Source organism: Gossypium raimondii, chromosome 13, assembly GCF_025698545.1.
Source record: "Gossypium raimondii isolate GPD5lz chromosome 13, ASM2569854v1, whole genome shotgun sequence".
Classification (NCBI taxonomy): domain Eukaryota; kingdom Viridiplantae; phylum Streptophyta; class Magnoliopsida; order Malvales; family Malvaceae; genus Gossypium; species Gossypium raimondii.
Genome location: NC_068577.1, coordinates 32536987 through 32556880, shown reverse-complemented (window position 1 = coordinate 32556880; position 19894 = coordinate 32536987). Strand labels below are relative to the sequence as shown.

Sequence of the window (19894 nt, the reverse complement as noted above, 5' to 3'; positions counted from 1 at the left end):
AAGTTACTTAACATTCCCTGATGGTGTCAGACCGAAAGTTCAGTACGGGTGTACGTCATTTTGTCCATAAATCGACCATTTTATACATCAAACTCCATTGTATGATACCAGCGTGACACAAAAGAACATAATACACGATAGCGAAATATAACTAGAATACTTAACTTACACACAAATACCGACTATCCGAAACAAAATATAAATAATACAGACACGAATGATTAACAGTTACTGCGTTTCAGGCCAATATTTGTTCTTCCTTGTACTAAAAGCTTAATATAATTTCACCCCTTTTTTTGCCAAAGACTAAAAAGAAGAAGTTATGAAAAGAGCAAACAGAGCACCATAACCAGATGAGAATATTAGGTTAAAAGGACTAGTTTTAATCATAAGCAAGACACACGTGTGAGATTCTTATTGGCCACTCACCACAAGCATTGGCTAAAATGGAAAAGTGAGAAATGACCACGGAATGTTATTCCATTGTTGAAAAGAAGGCCAAAGTCTTGTTTATTTTTTCCAGATTCCCATGCATGGAACTGGAATGTAAGAATCTTAACTCAAACTAAAGCCACTGAGTCATATTCTCAAGTTAAGTGTTTTTTTTTTTTTTGGGGGGGGGGGGATTATTCCTCTCTACTCAAACCACAAAAAATGGATTCCCTCCCCATCTTCTCTTTTTCTTTTCACCAATTTTTTTGGTAGAAAAAAAAAGTTTGAGGACAGTGAAAGAAGTTGTAGATGCTTTGATTTGAACTTTATATGTGTTGAATGTCACTGTCGTCAACTATATATACCAAGTTCTTTTAGATCAGTGAAAACTAATATAGATGTTTTCATTTAGGCATGAGATTGGGATTATATATTATGCCACCCTCCCACTGCTAACCCTAATATCCTCAAATTAACTTCAAATTCTTTTATGATAGAGTTATAAGTTAAAAATTATTATTATTATTATTATTATTATACTCGGTTCTAAATATAAGAGTTAAAAAAACTACTATTATACTTGATGTTAAATATAAATATGTCAAATATGAGTTTATTATACTCGGTGTTAAATATAAATGTCACTAACACTTTAAAAAATAGAGTTGAAACAACATATTATAGTGAAGCTCATGGCGTTGAAGTACACATGTCCATGGACAAGCTGGATCACAGCTCAATTTTAAAAAAGTTCTCATTTTTACTGTTCATATATATTATAAAATATAAAAAATTATTTTATATAAAAAATTTACATAAAAATTAAATGAAATTTTTGATTGGAATAATAAAATTGAAAGTTTAAATAAAGGAATATCAGATTCGAAGGTTGCCACCTCCATACATACAATCATCCAAAAGATGTAAGAAATATTAGACATAAATGGTGGCAGAATCATATGAGCAATGCCATATACTTCTATTTGAAACAACAGAGTCGGTGGATGAATTGATTGCATAACCTCTATTAAATAGCAAAAATGGAGCTTCACTATACCTCGCTGTATAACTGTGTCTGTCGAAGATGTTCGCCTTTCTTTTTCTGGCTTAAACTTTCTGTACAATACTAAAACCCAAAACCCTTCACAAAATAGCTGCCAATCCTACAGTTTCCCCCTCATCGATTCTATTTTCTGGAGCATTGACTGAACTACGTGGCCTTGCTGAGAGGTGGAACATAATAAACTAGTAAGCACATGATCATTGAACTTACTCGGAGGTTCCTCCTATTCCGAGTTCAAGATTAGAAAGGTTAGGAAGAAAAAAAGAATAATTAGAACAACCCTTACTCAGATTAGAGGAGTGTGCTTCAATGAAAAATGGAGTGCTTACCTGTGACATTTGTTATAATGTTTACACATTTCTGAGCAGCAAGAGCCTTTAAGTTGTTCCCGGTAGCTAATAAAAGGAAGCTCTTCATAAGCTGCTTTTGTTCTTTCGGACTAGCCGTCTTTGTCAAGGCTTCTTCAAAGGCATGTAAGTCATTGGGGCTAATACATGGGAGGGAGAGTAAAATCTGGAATAGTCCAATAAAGATGTCCCTCAGTTAGTGTTTCAAGACGCTTGTATGATCATAGTGTATCCACTTAATACTTATGAAGTGATTAGATCTGAAACTAACCTTCCTGGGGCCTGGATCTCTGTTACATAGATATATGAATATGTCACGACAGAGACTAACAAGATCGGCACTGATAACAGCATTTGACTCAAGGGCCAGACCTTGAATGACAGCAGAAAATAGATCTCTCGAAACATATTCCCTGAGATCCACATTATTCGTAAATATAGCTAGAAGAACTACAGCAGCAGAGAAAGCACAAACTTTGGTCACTGCTTCACTGTCGGTCCAAGAAAATGCTTCTAAAGAAATCTGCAACACTGGAATTGCCAGGCTCTTGTGCTTTAAAAGGAAACTGCAATAAGAAGCGACTGTTTAGAAAACTAGATTTTATGGAACAGAATAAATATTTAAGATGTGCAAGTATAACTGCATGTCAATATAAAATAAATAACTAATGAGCGTATTTCATACCTGGCCATAGAGCTCGAAGCAAATGCATCCAAATCTTTCAGAGAAGATGTGTCGACGCGGCCAACATGGCCAGCATGTTCTAACGAAGGAAGGCTGGCATTTAATCCAGATGATGCTATAGTAGAGAGGAGTGAACATATCTCACGAGTTAAATCTCGAAGCAGTTTCTCCTCCATTACTTCCACTTTCAAGTCAGACCCGGTGAGAATCCCATGATTATCGGGGACATTTGCTCGGCCTTCGTGCAAAAGACTGGACCATGAACAGCTTAGAGCTTGCTGACAATGAACAAATAATGGGTGCAGTAGCCTTTCAAGCCATACCTCCCACATGTCCAGAGGACAGGACTTAATTAGCGGAATCAAAATAGAATGAACAAGCAGCCGTGTATGTCTGAACTCCATTGACCGTATATTTTCTATTAGAGTTAAAGCAACAAAATCAATGTCAATGCACTTGAAAAACGGATCCCCGATGGTTGTAGATAGGCCCAATACATTGTACCTATGATTATGAAAGACAGGTCAGCACCAATTTGAAAAGACATGATGAGCAGATGATGACTGAAGTATGCCAATTAAAAATATTACTTCGATTTTCAGTCAAGTAGTTGCATTCTATGTTGCTCCAACTCTTCATTTTACTTGTAAGTACCCGTGTCTAACGCATATTCAGACATAAGTGTAGAGATATGACCCCCAAAGACCCTCCAAACAAATGAAAAAACTAAGAAAAAATGAACATACCTGTATCTGACACTCCCACTTGAGTCAAAGTAAAATGGGACAAGCTAAAATCTCGTTGCTAGTACACTAACCAATTTTGTAAGTTAGAGATGTACAGAGATGCCATTACTTACCCACTGTCTCGAATACCCTTTAGCCAATTTCGTATGTCAGCCTCGTTTGGTTTGATATATCCTTCCTTATTCATATCAAACTGAGATCCATCTACAAAAGTTAATGCACCCTTTGACAATTTTGGGTTCCCACCACCAAGAAGACTGGATTGTTCCACATCACTCATGCTCATTGCCGCTTTGATTTCTCCGGGTAACATTTGGAATACAGATGGTGACCAAAGGGAATGTATACCACGAAGCAGCTGCAGATGGAAAACAATGTTTTAAGGTTATATTCTCGATGAGATTCAGTTGATACCAACTGGTCCTCATTAAGTAGCAATACAACAAGGAAAAAGTCCATAAGAAAATAAAGGTTGATTCTCAAACACGATAGCATACTTTTAAGAGAGGAGGAAGCATCCACGGCAGATGAGAAGCTAATGGATGTGGAGTAGAAATTGCTGTTGAGCTGTTCTGTAAGTTAGAATTGCCTTTCCTTGTTCCGCTCCTCTTAAGTGCTTTCTCGAAGAATGTCACAGTGTGGAAAAGTGACCACATAAATGCTCTCTCAGAGCATAAACCAACTAGACCAAGAGGTTCAGACAAGTAATTATTTTGCCACTCTATCTGTATCCACTGTTGGCTCAAAGGTTCGAGTAACCATGCCAAAACTTCTTGCTGCTGTTGAATCCTGCTCCATTTCAAGAAAAATTCAATAATAAGAAAGAAAGAAAAAGGCTGACTTCACGAGACATACTTTAAGCAAGTAATTACCCCGCAGTAGAAGCCATGACAAGAAATGCTTCACCAAGAAGATTATGTTCACTACGAAGCAAACGACCTTCTCTTTGCAAACATGCCATCATATCAGCAATACCCTGCGTAAGAATATGATAGCTATAAAAGTAAATTATCTAAACCTTTGTGATAAGTTCGTATCTACTAAAATATTAAGGCTCTTGATTATACTATTCATCTATTCCTTCTAAAAATAAGGAATGGGAGTTCATATTTAACAGGTTTTTAACCATAGCCACAAGCTAGAATCTCATTATTAGTACAAAAGAGTGGTCTTGTGGAATTTTCTGCAGACTGGAAACCGGCAATCTAATGCTTCTGCATCTGAAACTTTTATTTCAGCTTGAAATTATCTAAGTCAGCATTTTGAAACTTCAAAAAGCTACAATCAAATATATTATTTCTTGACAGATAAAAAAGAAACACCTATCACCTTCATATGAGGCAGAATACTTTTATCAGCAGCTTTTGCTATTCGAATAAATGACGTACAAATCTGCAACCTTGCATGTCGTGCACTGCTCGTTGAAGGATCCTACAAAACAAAAGATTCAGGAAAAAGGACAATTCTAGGTCCATATTGTGAGTAATAGGGTGAAACAAAGATAAAACTAAAAGGAGAACCTTAACAATAAAAGGAAGTGAATTTAGGAGCTCAAAAAGCTTATTGATGACACTGGCAACTGCATCAGGAAAATACTTGAGGAAAGGACCCATTGCTTCTAGATAGTGGCCAAGTACTTCCACAAGGGCTGGCTCAGTCCAATTCAAAGAAAGAAGTTCCCGAAGTAAACCTTCAATTTGCAGTAAATGGTGTTGTTCAGTAGGTATTGTATGATAAACCGAGAGCCTCTAATAAAATAAGAAAAAACTGTCAGCAAACCTTCAAATATTCTACATAAAGCCAGGTGAACTTCTGAACTACCCCCGGCAAACTCATTTGATCCGTCAAAAATAGAGATGACAACATTTTCAAGAGCCATTTGCATGCTTTCCATCACAGCCAAGTCCTGAAAAGTTGGAAAAGATAATAACGATGAAGCTTCTAAGCCTGAAAACATATGGAAAAGGTGTCACAGGAAGGACTGAAATGAAAAGGGTTGGCAACCAAACCTGAGCTGGCATTGGAGAATTCAAGAGGCTCTTAATGATCATAATAATTCTTACGGAAACTTTAGCACCAGCCACAAGAGGCTTGTTTGACGCAATAAACTTGATTAACTCAAACTGCAACTTAGATATGCTTTTACAATCAAAAGTACTCAAATATAGATCTAGATAAAAACAAATCTGAGGTTAACAGAGCCTACCAGCCTAGAACGGTACTGGCCAAAATCACCCTTGCTTTCAAAATCATCACTCCACAATTCCAAAATCCCCGGAGAAAGGGCTGTTTCAGTCATGAGCTTTTCTTTCTTAAGCATGCGTTGGAAAGATATATCGAGAATTGTACTACAAATATCGTCATTCAGAAAACTTAAAATCTTTCTCTTTTCTTCATCAACCTGAGCCAAAGTAGAGTCCACATTGGTAGCAGTCAACCCATCTCCAGATGAATGTACTGAAAGCTTTGGCTTTGACATTGCATCCCTCAACAGCACCTGGAGAAACAAGCCAACATGAAATTTATTCAAAGTCAGCTATTTGTTATTCATGCTTTGCTATTACAAAATTTACAGAAATTTCCACATACCAACCAAAATTGCAGGGATTTGTAATGAAGAGCTAGCTTAAAATGTTGAAAAAACCCAAGCATCTGAAAAGATAAAATTAGATCATAATCAGAAGATATTACTCATTAAACAAAAGTGGTGAAAAAATAATTAGCAAATGAAAATGTTACACGATCTTGGCATATAAACTGAAACATGTTAGAAGACTTGTTTGTAAATATACAAGTTCAGTTGAATTAAAAGATAAAAAGTAGTAATTTTATAAAACAAGGCCATAATCTTCTGACAGTCATTACCTGCTGTAAATAGAGTGAGAATGTAGTGCTATCTCCAACAATACATTGCAAGTTTGAGGAACCCAAAGACACCATACTTTCACATACATATTCCACAAACTCGTAGTCACTTTCATCTATAGCCCCACCAGCTGGGCTAGATCTGACCAAAAATTCTCGGGATACGTTCATCAAGATTTGAATGATGCTACTCATTGCGGAATCGAAGTCGGAAGCAGAGTCATCCACAGGTCTCTTTCTGCATGTCAGAATCAAGAGATCCCAATGTCAAGCAGTAGTCTTCTAGGAGAAAACCTATATCTTAATCATGCAAACCATAAAGCATACCTTGGAGAGACAAGTTTGAAAAACTCGCAAGCATGAAGGTGAAAATCAGGAGAAGAAAGTAGAAAACCGCACCTGTGAAAATAGGGAAGTAAGAGTAAGGAAGGGACTGCATCAACTATTAAAAATCTCATCTCTTGATAAGTGAAAAGAAGAATATCATACCCGTGAATGATGCCATATTTAGAAAGATTGGACAAAGGAGCCCATTCAGCATAGGCATTAACAGCATTTAAAGTAGCTGTTACAGCAGCTGCATGCTGTTTTGCAATATCAAGTTGTTGTCTACCCACCTCATTCATTGCAGCTCCAAAATGCCTTTCCAGTAACTGTATCAAGAGTTAAGGATAATAAAATAATGCTAAAAGAATCAACTAATGTTCTAGGAAAAGATGGAGGCATACAGTGTACAGTAGTGGCAAAATTTCTGGCAAAGATTGAGTAAGCCCACGTAACAGTAACCTACGCCGATCACCTGAATGATAAATTTGATTCCAGAGGGAGAAGATACACCAGTATGAAACAAAAGAAGCTTAAAACATCATATGATATATAATGTCACTCCCTTGTAATAGAAAGTGAAGAAAGAAAGGAGAGAAGAGAAAACAAATATGCGTTCCATTTCTTAAGTTTCTAAGAAAGCAGCATTTTGAGATCTTGGCTTGGGATCTTGGGAGCCAAAAAATATGAAAACATTCAGTTTTAGAACAAAAATAAAATCTCAGTCAAGGTAGACTATAAACCTTCCAAATCTTCATTGTGGACCGTAATATCTTCAGGTAGCCATCTCAGCATCATGGAGACCAATTCAGCCTAAAACATAAAAAATTGGCAAAATCATCCAATGCATGATTCAAGAATACAAAAAGACCACGACTACATGTATGTTACAAGGAGCTTTACTTGTACAGGACCTTTGCTGGATAGGGAAACAAGAGAGGGAAGCAGCTCCTGCCAAAGATTTAGAAATTCTCTTCTAACAATCTGTAAAAATGCATATACATATATAGTTATATAACTGATAAATGATAATCAGATTCACATATAATAAGTCAAAAGCCAAGGCAATGTGGTGAAAACCTCAGCAACAAGTGCAGCAGTTTGACTTTTCAAAGCCCATTCTTCACAATTGTCTGCAATTTCTGACATTAACTCGAAAGTAGCATTTGCAAAGTTTCTATGTTCTAAAGGACCAAATTCCTCCCACCGAAACCGAACCAAGTGCTGCACAGAGATTAAGATGATAAGTATCTTATTGTCAAGACTCAAGACACAGATTTACCATCATAATTAAACATATTGGTACCCAGAAATTAATCTTTCAAAGTGAGCACTCAGCGTGAACCGAAAAGGGGGAAAAACAGTGAATGAGCTTGAACCTGTAGCATTTTAAATGCATGCAAGCGAATCTCTGAAGACCAATCTTTTTTCACTAAACAGAATGATGTGTTTGCCAAAACCCGTATATCTCCTGCTTTAATCTGTGAATATTTAAGAGATATAAATCACTTAGGTCAAGATATGAAAGTAAATGCTGCACTACATTAGATCCTGCAATCATTCGTAGACTAAAGTAGACACTAATTTGCAAGGTATGAAGACAACTTTCTCAATCATCATTTACTAAACTCTTTTCACAGGATACCTTTAGCTGTCTATTTAGGGAATCTCTCCTTCATAGTTATTACAGTTCACTTTTACTAATCACGAAAGGAAGTTGATCAACCAAACACTATCCTAAACGATATAACAGAAACCCTAAAAACTAATTGCTTCCAAATCATAGTAATGAATTTCAGCAGGATGCTCAATTATTCATCCTAGTTGCCGAAGCCCCAAAATCTCAATCATATTATTAATGAAGCATCAAAATGTCACAAAGTGGAATCATTTCTAAACAGTTAAAACCATTCTAAGGATTCAAACTTCGATCAAATTTCAAATTACGGCTTGCTGTCAAAATTTCAATAGCACAAACTTATGGAACAAGTGCAAACCCGATCGCAGATGGTCAAAACTCATCCCAATCTTCATATGAACATTGTATATTTACTGATCATAGGATGCTGAAAATCACAAAATAAAAGAGAAAATGCAGGTAGAAACTGCAAAAGGCAGATTTTGAAACCTCTATAGAGACCAAAAGTTAATCAATTCCTGCTCAAAAAAATGGATATCGAAAAACCATTTTGCAAAAATGAAAAAAAAAAACAAAGTGAAAGAAATACAAAGATCATACCATTATTGTAAAAAAATGCAAAGCTGAAAATGGAACTATCAGTTCCATAAAAGCAAAATACAATGACCCTCTAGATTAAACCCTTAAACTCACTTGAACCACTAATCAATCTTAGGAAAAAAGAAAAAAAAAACTGAAGTTCATAAATTTTCCAGCTTTACATAAATCCAAACCCAGTCAAATGAATTAAAGTTGGAAATTTTCACCAATGACATAAACTTTCAAATAAGTATTCTTTACATCAAAGTTGATCAATTTACATTCAGAAACAAACAATTGAGAAAAAATACATACATTCTATATGCGTGTATATATATATATATATATATAGAGAGAGAGAGAGAGAGAGAGAGAGAGAGAGTACGGATTCAAGGTAAGAAACGGCGGCTTTGCGAGCATCGGGAGTGGAGTTCCAATCAAAAGCAGCAACAATGGCTCTGGCCACATTGTTTGCTATGCTTTTGTTGTTGCCTTCATCCATTGTTTTCTCTGCTCTTGCTTTTACTAAAACTATAATGTTTCAGGGTTTCCCGTCTTGAACAATATTGTTTTGGGGATTGTTTATTGAAGGCTCTACCTTTGATGGTTGAAGATTTCAAAGAAAATAGTGAAAGAATGTGTTCTTTTTGAAAGAAGGGGTTTATCAAAGTCAGGAAAGGTTTTAACTTCTAACAGTTTTCGCATAATCGTTCGCAGATTGCAGTGATGCTTATTCATATTTAAACCCCTTTTATCATTATTAATTTATTTTAAAAAAATATTTAAATCATTGATAAAATCGGAATTTTTCGTTCAGACCGCACCAATTGAAAGAGTTTTTTTCATTTCTCTTCTCCACTTCAGTTTTTAATAAAACAACTTGAGAATAAAAATTCTAAAATTTTCTTCTCTCATCTTTAATCATTAAAGTCTTTTAGTCATTAACAGATATTGTTCCACCATATTTTTCATTATGGAATTAATATTTGAAGCTCATCCATCATATTTTAAAAAATAATAATTTAACAACTTAATAATATATATGACAACTTTTATTTCGTAATTTTTAAATTAAAAGATTAAAATATAATTTTATTTAATTCGATTACATTTTAACTATAGTTATCCTTTCTTTTAAAGAATAATAATTTTCTGACAACTACGTAGCTTAGAAGTTCTTAAAAGATTGATTTATTATTATTATTTCGCAGCAAAAAGTAAATGGGTCACAACTTTTCTTTTTCTTGCCATTTTCATTCCCATTTTAAGTGTAACTAATATTATCAGTGAAAGAGTTTTCTTAAAAGGAAAATTATAGCATTTTTCAAAAAGTAATAATAAGGTAAAAATATAGTTCTATTTGTTTTTTCCTTTACTTTTATTGATTCATCCAATAAATTATATTTCATAAATTTAAAATTCTTAATAAATTATAAAGAAACAAATAATATCATCTTAAACTTAATTCTAAAGTTTTTAACACCACTGACAAAATATAATATAATAATCATATATATTCTATTTGCTCCAATTTCTATTAATCTAAACAATGTATAGTTTGGAACACACACCATTAAGAACTGATATATAAAAATATACACGAGTAAAATTATTCCTCAATGTCCCAACAATATATCAATGCGGTATTTTGGGTAAAAAGAATAACAACATATCCATGAGCTTTTTTGGGGTAAAAAGAACACAAAAAAGCAGAGAGAGAAAAAAAGAGTATAGAAAAACAAAAAAGATTTGAACCCTTCAATGCCATTTTAACAAAACAATCTGTATGGAAACAAGAAGCTGTTAAATATACCTGCATGGGAGTGTAGAAGAATCCGTGACACTGCCGATAAAATGCGATTGTTAAATCGCCTTCTTATGTATACACCGAGAGTTAAAGCTTTTATAAAGCTTTTAAAGTATGCTTTTCTATCCTTTATCCAGGGTGTTGCCGTTTTTGTCTGTTTGGGATCCTGGAGGTTTAGATGGTTCGAGTGAGTCACTTGCAACATGTTTCTTTTTCCTCAGAGCACCGGTGCTGGTAGAGTCGATTAATGGACCTGACCAAGTTTGAGTTGTTTCTTTTGAAGAAGTGAACAATGTCGAGCTGAAAGTGACATGGGAAGGAACAAATGCAGGATCTGTTAAATAAACTTAAATGAAAAGTTAAGAGTTATGTAAGTGAAATGTCAAGAGTTGAAAGGTCAAGAGTTATGTTGTTTTTTTTAATGGGTTTAAATTAGTAGTTTTTTGTTTAGGAGAATGAAAGGTCAAGAGTCATTGGTTATTATTAGATTTTAATATTTTTAGTTTTTTTTTTTGTTTTAAAGGGTTATCTATAATCTATAAATAGCTTGTAAGCATTTTATATGAATGTGAACAATTTTACATTGAGAACAATTTTATCAAATTGGTATCTGAGCTATGGAGAGTGTGACCAGTAATGTGCCGCTGCTCGACTAACAAAGGTGAACTATAAAAATTGGAGCATCCAAATAAAGCTCTTCTCGGGTCTCAAGATGGTTGGAAGGTGATCCAAGAAGGTTTCGTAGAACCGACAACTACTGCGGGATATACGGCGGCTCAAAATAAGGCGTTGAAAGAAATGCGATCGAAAGATAAGGCGGCATTGTACATGTTATTCCGAGCTGTTGACGAGTCGGGCTTTAAGAAGATTGCAAGTGCGACAACTTCAAAAGAAGTGTGGGACATTTTAGCAAAGGTGTACAAAGGAGCTGACCGAGTTAAACAAGTCCACCTTCAAACTCTTCGCGGTGAGTTAGAAGGCATGAAGATGAAGGAATCGGAAGGTGTCTTCGACTACATCACGCGTGTTCAAACTGTGGTAAACCAACTCAACCGAAACGGAGAAGCGTTAACCGATGCACGAGTTGTGGAGAAGATTTTGAGATCGTTAATTGACAGTTTTGAGAATGTCGCATGTGCCATAGAAGAGTCAAAAGATCTAGCAACGCTCACAGTCGATGAACTCGTCGGTTCTCTCGAGGCACATGAACAACGTAAGAAGAAGAAGAAAGAGGAGACACTCGAGCAAGCACTTCAAACCTAGGCATCAATCAAAGACAAAAAGGTTCTCTATTCTTAAAGCTTTCGAGGTAGAGGCCGTGGTCGTGGAGATCGAGGAAATGGTCGTGGTGGAAAAGGTCGTGGTCAAGAAGGGAATTATGGGGAGAACGACCATTCAAACCAACAAATTTGGCGTGGAAGAAGACGTGGTCGTGGAAGAGGCGGATGGTCGAATTATTCTAATGTCCAGTGCTACAAGTGTGGCAAATATGGTCATTATGCGAAGGGTTGTAACTCTGATAAGTGTTACAATTGTGGTGAGGCGGGACACTTTGCGAAAGAATGTCACGTCTCAAAAAAGGTGGAAGAGACAACCAACCTAACCACGAAAAATGATGAGGAAAAAGAAGGTTTTCTCTTGATGGCACACAACGAAGTCAACACCAACAACAACATTGTATGGTACCTTGACACGGGTGCAAGCAACCATATGTGCGAGCACAAGCACCTATTCAAAGAGATGCGAAAGGTTGAAATGGGACATGTGTCGTTTGGAGATGCGTCGAAGGTTGAGGTAAAAGGCCAAGGTACCGTTTGTTATTTACAACAAGATGGGTTAGTTGGGTCAATCCAAGATGTGTATTACGTACCAGACCTCAAGAGCAACATTTTGAGTATGAGGCAACTCATGGAAAAAGGTTATTCGGTATTTATGAAAGATCGGGTGTTACACTTGAAAGATAAGGAAGGGCGTTTGGTCGCTCTAGTTGAAATGGAGAGAAATTGCATGTACAAGTTGAATTTGAAAAGTGTTCGAGGAAAATGTTTGCGAGTCGACGTTGAAGACAAGGTGTCATTGTGGCATTTCCGTTTTGGCCACTTACATTATGGTGGTCTAAACGAGTTAGCGAAGAAGAACATAGTGCATGGGCTACCAGACATGGACTATGAGGGAAAATTTTGTGAAGAATGTGTGCTTGGCAAGCATGCGAGAATTTCATTTCAAAAGAAAGCAGAATATCGGGCTAAGCAACTTCTCGAATTGATTCATACCGACATATGTGGACCAATCACCCCCGAATCTTTTAGTGGTAAAAGGTATTTCATTTCTTTTATCGATGATTTCTCACGAAAAACTTGGGTTTATTTTCTTAAAGAAAAATCTGAGGCATTCGAGGTGTTCAAGAAGTTCAAAGTGATGGTGGAAAAAGCAACTGGTAGACACATCAAATCTGTACGATCTGATAAAAGTGGCGAGTATACTTCGACGGCTTTCATGGAGTATTGTGAGAAGCAAGGCATAAGATGATTCCTAACCGCATCGTACTCTCTCCAACAAAATGGTGTGGCCGAGAGGAAGAATCGGACCATTCTCGACATGGTTAGATCAATGCTCAAGAGCAAGAAGATGCCGAAGGAATTTTGGGCGGAAGCCATGCAATGTGCCATCTATGTGCAAAATCGATGTCCACATGCGAAGTTGGATGATCAAACATCACAAGAGGCTTAGAGCGGACAAAAACCATCAGTTTCTCATCTCAAAGTATTCGATAGTGAGGCCTATGCACATGTGCCGAATCAGCGAAGAACGAAGCTCGAAGACAAAAGCAAAAGGTTTCTTTTTATTGGGTATGATGAGAAAATAAAAGGATACAAGCTACTCGACCCGATAAGTAAGAAGGTTGTGGTAAGTCGTGATGTACGATTCAATGAAGCAAGTGAGTGGGATTGGAATAACTCAACAGAGGTTATCATCAAATATGGAGGATCATCAATTGCTACACCAACAATCATACCGACAAATCCTGAAACTACCGATGATGAAGATGAACTGCAACAACCAAAAATACGAAGTTTGCAAGATTTGTATGATTCAACAAATGAGGTACATATTATATGTCTTTTGGCAGATTCCGAGAATATAAGTTTTGAAGAGGCGGTACTAGACAAGAAGTGGAAAACTGCTATGGACGAGGAGATTAAAGCAATTGACTGTAACAACACATGGGAGTTCATGGAATTACCGAAAAGAAGTCAGCCCATTGGTGTGAAGAGGGTGTTCAAAAGAAAGATGAATGCTCAAGGCGAGTTAGAACGGTACAAGGCGTGACTTGTTGCAAAGGGATATAAGCAAAAGGAGGGGATCGATTATGACGAGGTATTTGCTCCCATTGTAAGAATGGAGACAATCCGATTGCTCTTTGCACAAGCAGCTTAATTTAAATGGCCGATATTTCAAATGGATGTCAAGTCGGCATTCTTGAATGGTGTGCTCGAAGAAGAAGTCTACATCGAACAACCACCCGGGTACATGAAAAATAGAGAAGAGAAGAAGGTCTTCGAAATTGAAAAAGGCACTTTACAAGGTTGAAGCAAGCACCATGGCATGGAATACTCAGACGATACATACTTCAAGGAGAACGGTTCAAACAATGTCCTTATGAACATGCCCTCTACATTAAGAAGAATGGAGGTAATATGTTATTTGTTGCTCTTTATGTCGATGACCTCATTTTTATGGGGAACAATGGTGAGATGATACTAGATTTTAAGAGCAAGATGACACAAGAATTCGAGATGACAGATTTGGGTTTAATGAAGTATTTCTTTGGTTTGGAGGTTAGACAAGAAGAGGTATTTTTGTGCATAGGAGGCATATGCAAAGGAAATTTTAAAGAAATACAAGATGGCACATTGCAACCCGGTATCAACACCAATGGAACCAGGTGTAAAACTCTCGAAATTCGATAGAGGAGAACGAGTCGACCCGAGAAAATACCGGAGTTTGGTGGGAAGCCTTCACTATCTCACTTGCATAAGGCCTGACATTTCGCTAAGTGTTGGCATTGTAAGTCGGTTCATGGAGGAGCCGGTTTATTCACATTGGAAGGCGTTGAAGCGAATCCTACGGTACATTCAAGGAACGGTGTCACTCGGGTTATTTTATTCAAATATGGAAGATTACAAGTTGATTGGGTATTCCGACAGTGATTGGTGTGGAGATTTAGACAATCGAAAAAGTACATTGGGATATGTGTTCTTTTTGGGTAATACGGCGTTTACTTGGCTTTCAAAGAAGCAACCAATCGTGACACTTTCGACACGTGAAGCTGAATATGTGGCAGCATCTTGGTATGTGTGTCATGCTATATGGCTCAGAAATTTGTTGGCCGAGTTGGAGCAACAACAACTTGGTGCAACTGAGATACGAGTTGACAATAAATCAGTGATTGAGTTGGCAAAAAACCCAGGGAATCATGAGAAAAGCAAACACATTGGCATTCCTTTTCATTTCATCTGAGATCATGTAAAGGGAGGAAGGGTGAAATTAATGCATGTGGCAAGTCGAGACCAAGTTGCGGATATCTTCATAAAACCGTTATCGATGGTACTCTTCGACAACTACAAGAAATTAATCGGCATGAAGGATGACAGAAGCATTTAAGTTTACAGGGGAGTTTTGTTAAATAAACTTAAATGAAAAGTTAAGAGTTATGTAAGTGAAAGGTCAAGAGTTGAAAGGTCAAGAGTTATGTTGTTTTTTTTAATGGGTTTAAATTAGTAGTTTTTTGTTTAGGAGAATGAAAGGTCAAGAGTCATTGGTTATTATTAGATTTTAATATTTTTAGTTTTTTTTTGTTTTAAAGGGTTATCTATAATCTATAAATAGTTTGTAAGCATTTTATATGAATGTGAACAATTTTACATTGAGAATAATTTTATCAGGATCAATGTGCTGTGATGCTCCAAGATAAACCCCGAGTGCTCCATCCCGGTGCGGTGGGGGGAACTTTTCGATTTTGCTTCACAATAGAACCGTAAATTAGTTAAAAGTATCAGGAAACTTTAACAACCGTTAAATGGCAGTCACAAATTAACCTAAAATCTACAGGACTCGACATCTTATGAGTATACCTTCATATTCACAAACACTCTTATAATTTATATCTCAAAATAATTAAACGGAACAACATGTCATACAAGGAAGAGCTTAGATATAAACCTCTAATGCCGGATCTTGATAAGAGTAAGTGTGCATTCATCGCATATTAACTTCCAGTCCAACAATAGAACGACTTCCAACAAACAAGCACTGCTTTCAAAGTCCTTACTATTTTAGTTAGAGGAAGTACGGAACAAATGCCAAAGATATACGACAAGAAAAAAACAAGTCCATCTTTGACAATAAATGTATGTACTTGTATAACGGTACCTATGCATACAAGATAGTTGTTGTCAACAAAGTGAAATTTTAGACGTACATCAAGATTAGATTGAAGCTCAGCATTGGCTTCGGGAGTAGGAAATGCCCTTGCACGATTCCGTGTCCGCGTCTTTTTTACACCATCATCTTGGGCTTTTCTTGCAGCTCTGAGTCTGCATAATAATACCAGAAAAGGTTTCATTTTGTAAAACAGCCAGCAGTTAAAGTGGATGGAAAACAAAAGCAAAAAAATGACCTCCGAGCTTCATCATATTGTCGTTTTGCATCCATTTAAGTGCTTGGCTCCTAAATTGTACAAGTATGGGATGTTTGAGTTTGAAAATGTAACAATTTGGTATAACTATTTGCTAAAGGGATGAATTTGCTTAAATGATAAATGTTGGCTTGATGTTATCTTGAATGTTTAAATTCACATGTTCATTGACTTGAATTAGCATCGATGGATATGTATTGATTGTGTTTGGGATTGTGGCAAGTTGTATGAATGGATATAAGTGTTGGATTGAAAGCATGAATTGATACCAAATGTGATTTTTACCACAATAAGGCAACGTCGGGACCACCTGTCCTCAACGTCATGACACAGTTCAACGGTAAGTGGCATCATTTTGAAAACCTTACAATTTGATCCTAATTTAACCTCAGGTTGTAATAGAGCTTTTGTAAGCTCATATGAGACTCGAAAATGATTATTTAGCATAAAATGCATGTGAAATACATTAAGTTGCATGTGTGAATGGTTGGTGAATATGTGACTATAGTTGTTCCGACAACAATTATGGCATCCCGTAACTTGGACCTGACGAGTGGGTCAGGTATAGGGTATTACAACAACTCATACACAACTTCTTAAAACACTCCCAGTAATTGTAAAGCGATTCGCAACCCTTTGTCGAACACTAAAAATTTCCCTTCTCAACGCATCTACTTTAGATGCTGGAAAGAACCTATTAATGAGTAAATGAAACATGTCAACCCATGTGTTAACTGAAACAAAAGGTAAATAAAATAGTCACCCTCTAGCAGAGTCAGTTTAAGAAAAAGGAAAAGCTTAAAGTTTAAATTGGTCTTTGGTAACTCCTTGTGGTTTCATACTCAAGCAACCATGTGGAATTCTTTGAGAAGTTTATGTGGATTCTCATTCTGCAAAATGTGAAAAGTTGGCAACAAGTGTATCAAGCTTAATTTAAGTTCAAACAGCGTATCTACCATCGGATAGGCGATACATAATGGTTGTTGTTCATTCGGTGCCTCAGCAATTTACCTAAATATACGATTAGCCATGGCTTCAGTTCACGAGGTGGATCTTTGTTGACTCTTATATTATGAGGTAATTCATCGTCGACCTTTGTCACAATTGTATTTTCATTCCAAATTCGTCTTCTGACGTTTCAGACCCTGTTGGTCATTTACCACATCTTATTGCTTCTTTTCGTAATGCTAGAGCGTTTTCTTAATTTCAAGATTAAACTCTAGCTGTTCTCTTGGATCTAACTTGGTCATTAAGAAAAGAAAATAAAGTTAAATTCTTGCTAGTCCCCAATAACGGCGCTAAATTTAGATGGATGTCGAATCCACCAAAAATAAATGCCTACACCTAAACATTATATAAATAGCAGTATAGGGAGTAGGGTCTATCTGACAAAGACTGGGATATCTAAAATTGTTATTTAGTTTAATCAGGTTACATACCTAGGCAGTTGTCGTGCCAACTATGTGTGACGATTTATGCAAAAATAAAACGGTGGATTTAAATATGATAAAAGTAAAAATAATTAAAATAAAAATAACTATAAAAATAAGCAAAAATTGAATTAAACTGAATATACTGATGTGATGAAATTTCAACTTCAAGCTCGATTTTTCTCTGATTTCGAACCAATGATAACAATTTTTCCTTCAATCGATAAGTTAGTTATAGTGATCGAGGACGCCTCAAACCACTAACCTTTCTGTGCGTAAATTAATTGCGAGAACACCTAATAACTAACCCTTACCGAACAAACAGCTACAAAACATGTGTCCATGATTTAGCTTTTTGGTAGCCTTCAAAGGGCCCAACTCAAACCAACAATCTCAACCATACAGGTTATTTAGATCCAATTGCTATTTTTCTTAACAAAATCCAAGCAACTGCTTAATTGGACGTGCCAATGTGTTTTTCGATAGACCGGATACGAAAAAAGATTGACTTCGTACTTCCAATTGTACGCCTATCATCACCTAATCAACGAGCTATTTTTAACTTGGTGGCAATACAAATTTGTGAAATGATGGAGTCGTTCTCCTAAACTGGAAAAATAACAAATACCGGAATAAAGATTTTGAAGTGCAGATTCGAATTTCATGACTCTCTACCAAATTATTTACTAGCCTAAAGCTAGATCGAAAGTTAACTACTCCTGAAATTTGACATAATTAATGGAGTTTTTAACAAGTATTTTGTAAAAGTAAAAAGGAAAAAATAAAAAGTTAAATGAAATCTGTGCAGGCGAAACGAAAGAACCTGAATAATGAAAACCAAAATTTTGCAATTGAAAGTTGTTATACATCAGTAATCATTAACCTGAGCCCTACTAGGGATCCGAGTCTCCAACCCATGACTCAGATAGGTGCTACCAAAAGATTAAGTGTGAAACGAGCCATAAGAGGATAGCAAGTTGAGTACTCGGACCCTGCTCACAGAGCGAGCTCATGGACTCAGCTCGTAAGGCAAAGCCAAGGACTAGCTCGTAACGCAAGACCACAGATCCAGCTAGCAGGACCCATAGAGCTCGTAGAAAAGGGTTGTGTGTTCTGTAAACCACCTAAACACATGTTCAGCAGGTACGAAGCCTACCTAGAATGTCAGCCTCAGGAACAGAAAGGACTACATGCTCCGTAGACATTTACCCAGCAAACCTGGAGTCCGTAGAGAATGTCAGTACTACAGGTGGTAGAGTTAAGACAAAATAGTGGGGCCTTATCATGAGCTGTAATAACATCTGTAACAACATGTATAAATACCTAAACACTCTTATCAATAACATATGAGAAAAATAATACTCAACAATTGGTGCAATGATCATGAACGAACTTCTGATCATCAGATTTTTTCGAGTTTGATTAAGTTTTCTTCAATTTTTGAAGCAAGTGGCTCACCCAAGTAAAAATTTCCCCTTCAAATCTTCATTAGGAAAAGCCGGAGTGTCAGGTTCTAGTGAGCAGCACAATGAAATAGACTTATTCACCAGATGGTTCATCAATAGACCAGAAAACCACGACAACACAATTTATTGTGGAGCTTCTGGTCCTTTAGACTTGAATATCTCTACTACTCAGGAGTTTCCACTCCTTCTCAACCGAGAGGCACCCCTGCAGTAGTTCTTGGATCTTCAGGAGCAAATGAGACTTATGAGAAAGCAGATGGTTGATCAGGAGGCACGATTCGAACAACAACAAGCTTTTTAGTAGGAACTACTAAAGTAGAACGTGGAGCTGCGAAGGAAGGCATGTTCTGATAATTTCAGTTTTTAGGACAGCGTAAACACGTAGGAGAAGGCCCCAGGTACCCAGGCTAAGGAATGGCAGACAGAGATAGATGAGTTGTAAAGAGACGTACGGGCATTACACCCTAAATCACAAGACATGGATTGGTTGTTCTGTTCCAATAATCCACTAATCCCTGAGCTCGCGACTTCAAGGTCCCAAAAGACATGTTAGAAGGAAGAAAGGACCCGCGAGCTCATTTAATGCAGTACAATGACTACATGAACGTACTGGGAGCATCAGATGTGGCAAACTATAAAGTCTTTTCCATAATGCTTAAGGGGAGCGCCAAGGCTTGGTACTTGTCTCTTTCGCAAGGTTCGGTTCAAAACTTCTCGCAGTTGTTACAAATGTTCTTAGGCATATTCAGGGCCCATAAAATAATTATAAATACGCCTATAGGACTCATGTTCATGAAACAAAGGGAGGGCAAG

General features: G+C 36.6%; 2 protein-coding genes across 6 annotated transcripts; one reads left to right on the top strand and one right to left on the bottom strand.

Moving 5' to 3' along the window:
- Positions 1-1242: 1242 nt before the first annotated feature.
- LOC105783025 (protein HASTY 1) lies at positions 1243-9408 on the bottom strand. Of its 5 annotated transcripts, none has more exons than XM_012608186.2 (22): positions 9066-9408; positions 7842-7943; positions 7543-7686; positions 7366-7446; positions 7206-7275; positions 6867-6937; positions 6628-6791; positions 6466-6537; positions 6139-6376; positions 5863-5925; positions 5480-5770; positions 5283-5396; positions 5053-5179; positions 4794-4963; positions 4603-4704; positions 4146-4249; positions 3771-4062; positions 3387-3631; positions 2528-3031; positions 2114-2408; positions 1825-2008; positions 1243-1655 (listed from the first exon to the last, which is right to left on the bottom strand). In XM_012608186.2, exons 1-22 carry the CDS (start codon positions 9180-9182, stop codon positions 1576-1578), a joined length of 3630 nt encoding a protein of 1209 aa, XP_012463640.1. In that variant the 5' UTR covers positions 9183-9408; the 3' UTR covers positions 1243-1575. The 5 variants fall into 5 exon arrangements, with proteins under 5 accessions (XP_012463640.1, XP_052482717.1, XP_052482718.1 ...); XM_012608188.2 differs by having other exon boundaries at positions 1572-1718; XM_052626757.1 differs by lacking the exon at positions 5283-5396.
- Positions 9409-14393: 4985 nt separating this feature from the next.
- LOC128036170 (secreted RxLR effector protein 161-like) lies at positions 14394-15008 on the top strand. Its single transcript, XM_052627065.1, has one exon. It carries the CDS (start codon positions 14394-14396, stop codon positions 15006-15008), a length of 615 nt encoding a protein of 204 aa, XP_052483025.1.
- The last annotated feature ends 4886 nt before the right edge of the window (positions 15009-19894 follow it).

Excerpts from the sequence above, each read along its gene's own strand:
- LOC105783025 (XM_012608186.2), bottom strand. The coding sequence starts at position 9,182 with ATGGATGAAGGCAACAACAAAAGCATAGCAAACAATGTGGCCAGAGCC. Across the intron at positions 6,538-6,627 it reads AAATATGGCATCATTCACGG|GTGCGGTTTTCTACTTTCTT; the intron begins GTATGATATTCT and ends CTATTTTCACAG. Across the intron at positions 1,656-1,824 it reads CATTATAACAAATGTCACAG|CAAGGCCACGTAGTTCAGTC; the intron begins GTAAGCACTCCA and ends TCCACCTCTCAG.
- LOC128036170 (XM_052627065.1), top strand. The coding sequence starts at position 14,394 with ATGGCACATTGCAACCCGGTATCAACACCAATGGAACCAGGTGTAAAA.